A 13,243-nucleotide genomic window follows, 5' to 3' on the forward strand; every position below is an offset into this window, starting at 1 on the left:
CTTAAACAGCGCCCTATTGGGAATAAAAGCTCCGTGTGGGGGGGGGGGGGGTTATGCGTGGCTGATCTCAGACTTGAAATCAAGTCTAGACTATCTCTCGGTATATCAGACGGCAGTTTTACTAGCAATATGGCAATATCATGAATAATGGACAGAAATACTTCAAAATAAATAACACAAAATAGTCGTCGATAATAGTTAGGTTCCTATCCGTTTAATAGCCGTTTTGGTCACACGACGCCTGTGTTCCAGACCAAGTATAAGATGAGTGTTCGCGCGGATTTTTGAGAACAGGTAAATACTCGTTTTACTTTTCTATTTTGAAAGTTGTTAGAAACTTTGTATTTCATTCTTCACTAACAGTGGCTGTTCTGTTCCAATGGTAAACACGTGTAGAGAGAATGGGTAAGTATTTCAACCGGTTAAGTTTTAATAGTTAAGTTTCCAAACGACCACCAGCAATCCCGTCCCAGTCCCAGCAGTCGTGAGTCGTGTGTAGACTGTAGGGTAGGGAATGCTGCATGCTGGCATCACATTCACACAGTCAAGCCTCGTACCGTGGTTGTGGTCTGTCTCAGCATGCTGGCATCACATTCACACAGTCAAGCCTCGTATACCGTGGTTGTGGTCTGTCTCAGCATGCTGGCATCACATTCACACAGTCAAGCCTCGTATACCGTGGTTGTGGTCTGTCTCAATCTCATCATGGATGGATGGTCTCATACTCCTAGATAGAACTATGAAGTATGAGGTTCTAACCTCATAATAGCAACGGCGCACCCAGATTATGTTTTTTGGGGGAGCTCGAACCAATTTATTGGGTGGGGTCCAGGGGCCGGCCTTACGGCCCCTGGTGGGATCAAGGGCCGAAGCCCCGGTGGGGGTCCAGTAGGGGGCAAAGCTCTGAGCTTTCTGGCGTTTTGGGGTTGAAAAATCAAGCCTCTTTATGCATAAATTTAGAAGAAAAATATACTTTTTAAGCACTTCTGATTCATCGTCTATAATTACGAACTGCAAAAGTCAGTCAATAATTCAGCAAAGGTTTTTGTTTTAAATAGTAATGCTGCGGACGTGGTTGAAAAGAGAACATTATAGGCAGTGATACCTACTTTTCATCACTGGGCAGCAAATTCCATGAATAAGGAGGCAGCAAACCCAGAACCTACAGATAAACCTTTGTTTTGCGAAAGAGGTATCGCATAATAATAATTTTTTTCAGATTTCTGTTCAAAAATTAAATTACAACTTTAACCAGGGCATAAATGTGATGTGTAATTTGTTAAGGGTAGGATTGTAGACCTTTTAATCCCTGAACATAGCCGACTAAAATTAAAAATGTGGAAAAGAAGCAACGTGTGGTGATCAATATTCGATCGGGTCGGTCGGTATCTGGTTTCATGCATATTCAGTAAAAACATCGCGGGTAAAAAAACATTACTATCCGGCGTTTCTCAAATTTAAGTGTAGTACTAGAAAACCATTGAATGCCGGAACGACCAAGAACGACGTGAGATATATTTTATCCTGGACAACGGGTTTCAAATGCTTAATATGTTATTGTTGCAAGTTTACACAATTACAAGGGAGTTGTCATAAGATCATTGCATAAGATGTGTTCAAAATCTTTCACCTCGCACCTCGCGTAATCTAATATCCCAGATAAAAGAGTTATTTTTGTAGGGGAAAAAAATGCGAATGGCAAAGGAAGAAAAGAAAATACTTCCACCGGAAATAAAAACCAAAAGCTACACACGCATTTGCGACTTTTCTCCCTCGGCTCTTTTTTCCTTTCCCATTCTTCCTCCCCTCCCCCATTATTTTTTCCTTTTTTTCTTCTTTCCTTCCCTCTTTCTCCCCCGTTTTTTTCTTTTTTTTCTTTTGGGGGACCCTCTTGGAGGGGGGGGGCTCAAGCCCCCCAAGCCCTCCCCCCCTTCGGTGCGCCGTTGCCTCATAGTAAGTTCTAGGAGTAGTCTTTTAAAACCGTGGTACCAGAAAATTTATCTTTTTTCGTTATCAATACGTCATCTCCTTCTGGGCTATCAATTTACATTATGAAACTTGTCTATAGATGTATATAATAGTATTATTATAGACAAGTTTCATAATGTAAATTGATAGCCCAGAATACATTACCGATTTGGTAAAAAGATAACATTTTGGATTTTTGTTTTAAACTTTTATTTTTTTAAATTAATAATAATAATAGTTTTGCTGACCATATAAATACAATCATACAATCCATTCCATATCTGTCAAAAATGTCATTAATAAAAGTTTTACCTAAAGTTGTATTTGTCAATGTTGTATTTGTACTGTGCATTGATAACAGTTGACGTTGTAGATCCCAATTCAATTACACAATCTGCGGGGACAGATTTCTGTATGCCAGCAATTTATTTAAAAAATTAGGCCAAGTAAAAAATAATACCAATTGACATAAGGTTTATCGCGATTCAGAACCGCAATGCATTATGGGTAGGCAGATAGGGCAGTTACCACCGCTGTGTATGTTGTCATGCAGGACTCGCGCATGCATTGCCTATATCTTTGTGTGGGTTCAACAGCGCCCTCTTTTGATATTTTCCTATTCGCGATATGTACCTTATCGTCCGGGTGTTTCAAAAAAGAGGAGAATAGGGCGCCTTTATATATATATTTGTTTTCTTTCAAAGGTGGCTTCCAAGCCAAGCATTTTAATTCAAATTGGCCACCAATTCAGTTTAAAGTTACAAGTTCTTAAAAAAATTGTAAATTAAATGAGAAATACACAGAAAATTTGAGTTTTTGAAAAAATAATGTCAATAATAAGAAATAGTAAAAATAAAGATGTGGCCTCAAAAAAGGATGCGGGAGGAGACGATCAACTGGCATTTTTTTTAATTTGGCCTACGGGCTAAATAGCTCAGTTGGTTGAATGTCGGCACGTTAATCCGTAGGTTGATTTGTTCAAATATCACTCTAGTAAATTTGTCCTTGTTCAGCTCCAAACCAATTGGTATTATTTGCTTTTCAAAGTGACACGTTTTATTAGACACTTGTGGTAGTGTACAATTATTCTTATTTAACCAATTGGTATTATTTGCTTTCAAAGTGACACGTTTTATTAGACACTTGTGGTAGTGTACAATTATTCTTATTTAACCAATTGGTATTATTTGCTTTCAAAGTGACACGTTTTATTAGACACTTGTGGTAGTGTACAATTATTCTTATCTCTAATATGAAGCAGATTTGATTGACAAATTGTTATTGTTTTTGTATTCCAGAAACATGGATAACTCTTATTCCCACTAGTGACATCTCACGCACCCACAGCAGAAAACTTCAATATGCAAAGTGGCGGAGTTGGTAGTAACGCCTTTCACAAGACAGCTCAACAGATTCAGATGGCGCAACATCAAAATACATCAAGAACCACAGGAGGGGCGTCAGCATCATCTTCTTTCTTAGGCAATGAAATAAGTATAGGAGGTGTTAGGATTGGAGGGGCACAGCAAACACAAAGAGGAGGCAACGAGATGGTTCAAGATGTTTCAGATGAAGGCGTACAGGAGACGCTTAGGTGAAAACATTTCAAAGTCTCTTATGTTATTTTATTATTATTTTATTCCGGCATCGGAAAGCACGGTTCATGAATGCGAATGCAAGTGCAAAACTTGACGTCTCATGGCTGTTCTTGCAGTGCATGTTTCGCAGGAGTTGAGCACGAAGTCAACTGATGTGAATTATTCGTTGCAAATTTTGTGACGTCAAAAGTTGTATCGCATTTGCATTCGCAGGAAGTATGAACCGGGCTCATAGTGCTAATAAAAGGATGGATACGAGATTTGTTAGATATTTTTTTTAAGTGGTTAGTATTTTTTAGTCTTTTCCAACATGGCTTATTCTTACATGATGTATTTCAGACCTTTACTGGCTTGTCCAATCTTTGACAGTTCATGCACATTACTTGATTTTATTCAGTCTGTTCACAGAGAGATGCCTGGGGTAACTTTGTTTACAATTTCCCTTTTCTTTTTTAGTGAAGAAGTGTTTACAAAGTACCAAAGCAGAGATCTTATACCAGGAGCACGGATTCATCCAGGAGATATAGTGGAAGCAGCGTCACTAGCAGTAAGTATGGCAGCAACACGCACCTTTATAACACACGCTCTTGTTATAATCTTCATATCCCTCTTGCGCGTACTTCTTACACAATGAACACTCTTCGCTATCGTGGGCCCCGCCTCTGGAACTTGATTGATAGGCGTATTCGATCGCAGTCCTCTGTTGGTCAATTCAAAGCCTCCTTCAAAAAACACATTGTCTCCCATTATGTAACACAGATGTGATTCTGTCATTATTTTGGTTTAGTTCTTTCGTCGTGGCCGTCTTGTGGTGTTTGTATTGTCTGTTTGTTTGTTTGTTTGTTTGTTTGTTTGTTGGGGTGTTGGTTGGTTTGTTTGAGGTATTTGCTTGTTTGTATATATCTTGTATAGGTGGTTGTTTTTGCGTTTCGTGTATCCGTCTCGTTTTGATGTTTATGTTGTTTATACGCATTGTTTTATCATTTAAATGATCTTACTATTATCTTCCATTGTTTTGTAAAGGCATCCCAGCTTACAAGCTTTGCTTTAATGGGCCATGCCTCCATACAGTTTTCAGTCTTGTAACATCCTATCGCTTGTATTTGTATATTGTGTTTGTATGGAAATAAATGTTGATTGATTTGATTTGATTTATGGCCGTGTCTGAAACTGGTACATCTGCCAGTGTTGATAAAATAGATGCGTGCGATCTAGCCGTAGCTGTAGCCAAAGTCGCCGTTTCGGACACCGCCTCATTTTGTCATCTCTGGAGTGTGATATTTTTCTTTTACATTCCTGTAGTTTTTGAGATATGGCGGACACAATGCTACAACACTGTAAAGTTTGGGTAAATTTGTGTGTATACACCCAAACCAAACAATACACTCCTATCACGTCCGCCATACCTCAAAAAGGCTTATATGGCGGAGTCGTTAAGAGCATCGAATTCAAGTACTGGGCCAAATTTCCTAAAGCTGCTTAAGCAGGAAATATTGCTTAGCAATTGTCTGCTAAGCAGAAACGAGCTGGGTACCAGTCACAAAGTGTACATGTGGCGTGGAGGTTTTGCTTAAGCATATTTTGCTGTGCTTAGCAACTTTTTGGGCTTAAGCTGCTATATGAAATTGGACTCTGGTGGTTATGTCATCGGAGGGTAGACTCAAATCCAGGTCTTGACAATAGACCGATCCATTAAGCTCTGCCCCATTGCGTATTGACCAATCACAACGCAACAAAGGTCCGACAAATAAGGTCCAACATGCGTGCGCGTATGCTTGCGCGGCAGAGTTATGCAGAAAGGCATTGGAGAGGCTCACGTGTTCTTGCTCACACGTGCGTCGTGGGCGGAGCCTAATGGATCGGTCTATTGTGTCCCTGAGCAAGATGCTTTTCATTATTACTGGTGATCTTCAACCCATATATGCATTTTAAAAAAACGGTTTCAAACGCTTTTCAAAGACCAACTCGACCGATCCAAGTCAACGGGTTCCTTTAATAATTGATATTATAGGAAAATAATAGTGTGCACTAAGGATCGGTAATTGCTTTACTTTGCTACCAGTCTCAAAATTAGAATTTAGAACATTGTTTGTGAATGCTTGGAAATATCTTAGTTTTCAAATCTGTTTTACTTGTTCACTCGGTGTAGAGAGACGTTGTTATCTGTTCCTTGTACATGTAGTCCTTCCTCATTTCTCCTAGTATATTTCTAAATTAATCTGACTACAGGCGATTCCGTTACCAAAGCCAACCTATGACCTTGCAGCCTCCATTCCTAGAGACCTCATCACTACTGGCAAGTTTAGTCGTCTTCAACTTGAAGGAATCCTTTATGCCGTAAGTATTAAGAAAAAAATACTTGGGATTACACTAAAACTTTTTCTGAGATATCTCTTTAACATTTAAAGGAACGTTACAGAATTGGTAAGAAACAAAAATCACGAAGATCACAGATTTACATAAAACTTACACGGTCTAATGATGATGATAGTAGAAAACATCCCTTGAAATATTTCTGTCTGAAATTTCATATTTGATGAGAAATAAGTAATCTAATTTCGCAGTTGGAGTTTATCACTCGGTGAGTGTTTTATTCGTTTTTGTTTTGGCATGGATGCAATGCAAAATTTGTAATCGGTTTTTCACTATTCTCTCGTGACCCAGATGGCCGATCGATCTCAAACTTCTACAGGCTTGTCAGTTTATGTATAGTGTGGATTACATAAAGTGCTTACACTGCCAGCAACTTTGTTGCTAGCAAAACCATTTCTGTAATGTTCCTTAAATAATAACAATAATACTAATAGTGGGTTCTTGAATAGCGCACATATCCGCCACTCAGTGAGATAATAATGAAAGAAAATACACCCTTGTCACACGAAGTTGTGTGCTTTCAGATGCTTGATTTCGAGACCTCAAATTCTAAACCTGAGGTCTCGAAATCAAATTCGTGGAAAATAACTTCTTTCTCGAAAACTACGTCACTTCAGAGGGATCCGTTTCTTACAATATTTTATACTATCAACCTCTCCCCATTACTCGTTACCAAGTAAGGTTTTACGCTAATAATTATTTTGAGTAATTACCAATAGTGTCCACTGCCTTTAAGCAGAGGCATTACAAACTAAATGTGACCCGCTCTGTGAAAATGAGTCCCGTGTAGGCAATTTCAAGAATTGAGTTATATGCATGGCTGGAAAGAACACATCAGCAGCAGTAATTTGGTATATGTCTAAGCTTTGGGGTGTATCGCGTTGCTGAGTTACTCCCGTTTGAAATTAGCCACTACACCATTGTTTGTGAAAAACGAATTACAAGTAAAATGATATTTTAAACTACCATTTCGTGCAAAAGGATACAAATTAGACATAAGTATGACCACAAAATTGTTGTATTCATAGCTTTATTGCCTACAAGGGTTGAGAAGTGGATGTGGTTGAACTATATATGAGTGGTGGCTTTTTTTGTGTTACCACAACCCTTACTAGATTGTATTCTAACCATCCCCAAGATTTGAAGATGATCTAACACCAACTTTTCCCCTTTTGGCAGTGTCAGCGCCACCTGACCATCCTACCAAACGGCTCAAGGGCTGGTTGCTTCATCGGTGATGCTGCTGGCGTAGGTAAAGGCAGACAGGTAAGAAACAGCACCAGACTTATCAAACTTAAGGGGGAAAATGATGCACAGAGAAATGATTCGGGTGGCGGTGCTGGGGGGGGGGGCAAAAGAGTATCGGGGCCCAGATTCACGGCTCTGCTTATCGCCAAATTCTGCACTAACGATCACCATTCTCTGGTTAGTGTACAAGCGCTGAATTTCTGCACTACCTGTGCGTAGACGGGCAAGCAACAGCACCAGACTTATTAAACTTTATGGGGCAAATGATGGGGGTTCTGCACTTACGATCACCATTCTCCGCTTAGTGTACAAGTGCCAAATTCCTGCACAAGCTGTGCAAGCGAAGAATGCCTAGTGACGTAGACAAGTAAGAAACAGCAACAGTGCCAGACTTATCAAACTTTATGGGGCAAATAATGGGGTCAGTGTGCTAGGGGCTATCGAGTTTTAGGTCCCAATTTCATGGCTCTGCTTGGCGCCAAAATCTGCACTTTTGATCACTATTCTCCGGTTTCTGTACTAGCGCCAAATTTCTGCACTAGCTGTGTAAGCGAAGAATACCTAGTAACGTAGAAGGGTAAGAAACAGCAACAGTGCCAGACTTATCAAACTTTATGGGGCAAATGATGGTGGCTGGGTGCTGGGGGAAATTGAGTATTGGGGCGCAATTTCATGGCTCTGCTTACTGCCGAATTCTGCGCTTATTATCACCATTTTCAGCTTACTGTGCAACCATGGAACGTCATGCTAGCGGTGTAAGCGAAGAATGCCTAGTAACGTGGAGTATGCAGAGGCACATGCAAAAATTCCCTGCTAAGCCATGAAATATGCTTGATGTTAGCGTGGAATTCCTTGCAGCGCCGATTGTTTGCTTGCATGAAATATGGCCCTGATCACATGATGGTGAAATAAATGTCACTGGTAGTGTGTAGATATTTCTACCAAAGTTTGTTAGAAACCGAAAGATAATGATATTATGTGCCAACTGCATGTTAAAACCATTGGACACTTTTGGTAAACAGTAATGTCCAAGGCCCACACTTCGTGTATCACAACTTCTATATAAAATAACAAGCCTGTGAAAATTTAGGCTCAATCGGTCATCGGAGTCGGGAGAGAATAACGGGAAAACCCACCTTTGTTTCCGCACGTTTCGCCGTGTCATGTAAAATAAATCCGTCGTAATTCTCGATATCGAGAATTGATAATTGTTTTAATGTTTTCTCAAAAAGTAAAGCATTTCATGGAATAATATTTCAAGAGAAGTCTTTCACCATTACCTTCTGTAAACCCTGTAAGTTGTTTGTAAATCCTTGAACTTTTAATTTTTGTTCTGTTCAGAAAGTGTCCAATGGCTTTAAGAGCTATGTAATTAATACCCAGTTTTGGGTTTAGGGGTGTGTGGGGTAGGTGTACAATGCCTCCTTTTGCATCCATGAGGCCCTGTCACTGGTGTAGGGACAAAAATTGCATAACAAATCTTCGGGTAAAAAATACTTTTCATAGCATTTTCTGTTAATGACAGGGGACCGGTCCTTTTCAGTCGCTGGTCCCCGGTGCTGGAACGCCCTACCTAGTCATATTCGGAACACCAACACACTCCAGACATTCAAGAGTAAATTAAAAACACATCTATTCTCACAATCATCTTTTCCGTAGCACTCTTCCAGCGCATTGAATTTTGTAAAATGCGCTTTATAAGTCTTGTTTATTATTATTATATTATTATTATTAAAGCCATTGGACACTTTCGGAACAGAAAACAAATTTTTAAAAAGTTCACAGATTGACAAATAACTTACAGGGTTTACAGAAGGTAATGGTGAAATACTTCTCTTGAAATATTATTCCATGAAATGCTTTACTTTTTGAGAAAACATTAAAACAATTATCAATTATCAATTCTCAATATTGAGAATTGGGGATTTATTTTAAACACATGTCATGACACAGCAAAACAAGGGTGGGTTTTCCCGTTATTTTCTCCCGACTCCGAGGGCCGAGTGAGCCTAAATTTTCACAGGTTTGTTATTTTATATATAAGTTGTGATACACGAAGTGTGGGCCTTTGGACCGAAAGTGTCCAATGGCTTTAATACGACGATCCTCCTGTAATTTGTTTTTCATTTTTATTTTTATTTCAAGATTGCTGGAATCGTACTGGATAATTTTGCTCGCGGTCGTACCAAGCATGTATGGTTTAGCATATCTTCGGACTTAAAAGTAGATGCTCAGAGGTATGTATTATTTAACAGGAGTCATTAAGAGCCCTACATCATTGTGCGATTGTGGTGACATTGTGGTGACATGATGACAGCATGGTGATGTCATTGTGTTTTCATCGGCTGTCATTCTAAATAACTGTCATTGTATTGTGTTGATTTTTTAAGGGATGTCCATGACATTGGCTGCCACATCAAAGTGATTGAGGGATGTCAGCAGATTGATAAAGAAACAAAGTAAGCCACTCAACCTTTTATCAATTACTTTTCTTTACTATGATCAAAGTCTTATATAGCTCACGTATCTACCAACAAGGTACTCAAGGCGCTTAGTAATTACAGAAGGTAGGTTATTGAAGTTATGAATTCTGAGACCCAATTATGTGGTACCTTATAAGTGTTTACAAGGTGCTACGCACAGGTTTCTGAGAATAACTGGAGTGCCCAACGTTTCAGACGGTATTATCCTTCAACCATGCAAACCTTCATGAAAGTCTTATTTAATTTTCTTGATATTATGTCAGAGTTCTTGGACTTCCTAAGGATCTTCAGAATGGCGTTATCTTCAGTACATACTCGACACTAGTCTCATCCACACAAAGAGGAGGTAAGAAAGATTCTCAAAATAATCATGACTGATCGGTTTAGAACATCAAATTCAAGTTCCGGTAGTTTTTGTCATCGGAGTGTGGGTTCGGGTCCTGTTCGGGACACTTATGACCTTGAGGAAGATACTTTGCTTACTTGCTTAAGTCGAGTGATGGCCTCCAATCACGATGGTTCCCCAAGCCTTTCTGACCCCCATTGCCGACTTGAAATCTGTTGATTCAAGTCCCGTGTCCTTTTTGAGAATGTCAGTGTAAGTTATTGCCGGTCTACCAGGTTTCCTCCTCCACAGAACAATATTGGACACTGGATCGTCTTTGCTCCTGTAGCAGTGGCCAGCAAAACGCATCCTTCTCTGTCTGATTTTTGTTGATAGCTTGGGTAGGTTCCCATATAGGATATTGTTGGTCATATGTCGACTCCAGTGGATGTTGAGAGCTGCTCTTAATAGCCTTGTGTAGCACCCATTTATCTGCTTTTCTAGTTTTGGAGTAAGAGTCCATGCCTCACAGCTGTATAACAGCACGGACTCTACTGTTGCAAGGAAGAGGCGCTCCTTGAGCCTTCTAGGAAGGTTTGATTTCCACATTTTGGTGAGCTTATTGCATGCCCTCCATGCTGATGCTTTGCGTGATTAAATGTCTTTTTCGGTGCTTTCCATCAAGGCCCCCAGGTCATGTAGGTACCGTAGTTGCTTCTCTTCACCCAGGAGGGTAAAGGTTGATATTGTGTTTGAAAATGCCTTCAGACGGCCACAACACCCCAGGACTGTTCTATGGAGCTGTGAAAGATTAAAGGGAAGGTACACGTTTGGTAATTACTCCAAAAAAAATATTAACTTAAAATCTGACTTGGTATATAACGAGCATTGGAGAGCTGTTGATAGTATAAAACATTGTCAAAAACGGCTCCCTCTGAAGTAGCATAGATTTTGAGAAAGAGGTTATTTCTCACTAAAATAATAAAAGACTTCTAGCTAGAAGTCTTTTATTCCTATCTGAAAGCACATAAATTCGGCCAGCTAGGTTTTTTTTTCTCACATCATTATCTCGCAACTTCAATGACCAATTGAGCTCAAATTTTTACAGGCTTGTTATTTTATGCTTATGTTGGGATACACCAAGTGAGAAGACTGGTTTTTGACAATTACCAAACGTGTACCTTCCCTTTAAAGGAATGTGATTGACCCAATGACTAGGGCCTAGTATAAAGCGCAGTGATACGCCATTGTAAAATGGGCTAAATAACAACTAGTCGTTACAAAGACATTCTGGAAGATCTTATTTGGTGATTATGATTTATTTGCTCTAGTTGGAAGCAAATCTCAAACAGATCCTTATATTCTTTCCAGGAGATTGACAGAATTTTCACTTGTTTTTTTTTGGTTGAAGGTATGTGGGGATCTACCAGAAAGAGTCGATTAGATCAGCTGATCAGTTGGTGCGGAGGGGATTCATTTGACGGTTGTCTCATCTTTGATGAGTGTCATAAAGCGAAACATTTTGTCCCGGTAAGTACAAGCCTCCTGACGATGACTAGAGCAAGCTAGTCGAAACGTTGAGACCAATTCAAGAACTGACTCTGCGGTAGTGCAGTTAGTTACGATCCTATAACAGAGATACCAACATACACGATTTGGGCGTAGCAAATACGATTTCGAGCCGTGACTACGACGCTACGATAATACTCAATAAAACACGCTAAACAAGCCGGCCAATATAATTTTATTAAATCAATACATGCAAACAACTAATGAACTATTAAGTGGAAATAAAAATTAAGAAAAATATCAAAACAGAAAAGAAAAAAACACTTTTAATTTTAGAACGCAGTGTTGAATAATAGCGGCGAATTCACTCGAACAATGTACGTGTCTCGACGGCATGATTGTTGCGTGCCCTCCCCCGCTGGCTGGCCGGCTGGCTGAGTGTGCATTTTTTACGCTAGTGCATTTCTGCAAGATCGTACCCATTGATCTCTATTACACGATGGGGGGGAATAGTGCACACGTGCGTGGGGAATGAGGTTGTGTGTGAGCTAACGTGTCACAGTAACCTCATTCCTCATGTATCCACTATTATTGTGCCCACGCTGGCTGTACATGTACTTTATCGAAGCTTGGCAAAAAAAGTACGAAAGAATGGCGACAAAAAAAGGAGACCTTCTGAACAAAAATACCTTCAACTGAGTGGCCTGTGAGGTCTAAGCTAGACAGTTTCCATGTTTTCCTACCAGTAATTGTAGCGCCGATGTCCAGACACTGCCCAGACAATGCCCAAAATACGGACACGTATTTTTTGCCCAAAATCCGGACACGTTTTTTTTTTTTTTCTCCTCACTCTCCCAATAGCTTGTTGTTGCGTTTCTGATCATTAAAACAAAAACATTTAAGTAAGGCCACCCTTTTTTATGTTACCTTTAAGTAAGGCCACCCTTTTTTATGTTACATTTATTTTTGAAACAACGTCAGAAGATGAGGGAAATCAGGGTTTTTTTCAAGTTTTTTTTCACTGGCCATTATAAACATTTCTAGCTGTTCTGTTGATGCATACAGGTAATTGTTATTTCACAACACTGCCTGAAACTGAGCTAATTAGCATTGTAGAGAGTAATAGAAAGATCGGTTTAGGGAGCCCAAGATGCGCTCGCCCTTAACATTTGGGAGATGCTACTCTTTTTTAGAATTCAATGTTGGCATCTCTGCTATAAGCTAAAGTAGTAGTCCCAGCCAATTATCTATACCTTCCGCCCGGGTACATAGTAGTTAAAAAGCAGGACAGTTCTTTTCAAAACTGAGAAGTTTCCTGAACATCCGATAAATCTACTCCGCGGTAGTAGAATAAAGGAAGACAGTTTTCTAAAAACAAACTCTACCTGGCAAGTAGATACACATACAGCAAACCAAATATATAATAAAAATAATAATAATAATAAGACTTGTAATGCGCACATATCCACCCTGCTGGGTGTTCGAGGCGCAGTAAAACCAAAAACAAAACAAAAACAAAACACAACACAAAGACACAACAAAATTAGTCATTGAAAACCTGTGACATAATAATAAATAATAATAATAATAAGACTTGTAATGCGCACATATCCACCCTGCTGGGGTGTTCAAGGCGCAGAGAAGAGACTTGAATTTTGCGGTACAAACACAAGATCGAAGATTAAGTGGTAGAGAGTTCCAGATGCGTGGCGCGGCTGAAGAAAAAGTATATGTATGAC

At 39.5% G+C, this 13,243-nt stretch overlaps 1 protein-coding gene across 2 annotated transcripts in view; it reads left to right on the plus strand.

Annotated features, from left to right (window-relative positions):
• Positions 1-240: 240 nt before the first annotated feature.
• LOC117298854 (protein FORGETTER 1-like) overlaps positions 241-13,243 on the plus strand; it is a 41,309-nt gene continuing 28,306 nt past the window's right edge. Inside the window, exons 1-9 of one of the 2 annotated variants that reach the window (XM_033782205.1) lie at positions 241-294; positions 3,267-3,562; positions 4,023-4,113; positions 5,796-5,903; positions 7,119-7,205; positions 9,333-9,424; positions 9,578-9,646; positions 9,934-10,016; positions 11,407-11,525. In XM_033782205.1, the coding sequence (XP_033638096.1) occupies positions 3,330-3,562; positions 4,023-4,113; positions 5,796-5,903; positions 7,119-7,205; positions 9,333-9,424; positions 9,578-9,646; positions 9,934-10,016; positions 11,407-11,525 (882 nt within the window). In that variant the 5' untranslated portion in view covers positions 241-294; positions 3,267-3,329. Of the gene's footprint in view, positions 406-3,266; positions 3,563-4,022; positions 4,114-5,795; positions 5,904-7,118; positions 7,206-9,332; positions 9,425-9,577; positions 9,647-9,933; positions 10,017-11,406; positions 11,526-13,243 lie in introns of both variants that reach the window. The other variant, XM_033782206.1, reaches the window with a different exon arrangement.

Source organism: Asterias rubens, chromosome 13, assembly GCF_902459465.1.
Source record: "Asterias rubens chromosome 13, eAstRub1.3, whole genome shotgun sequence".
NCBI classification, from domain to species: Eukaryota; Metazoa; Echinodermata; class Asteroidea; order Forcipulatida; family Asteriidae; genus Asterias; species Asterias rubens.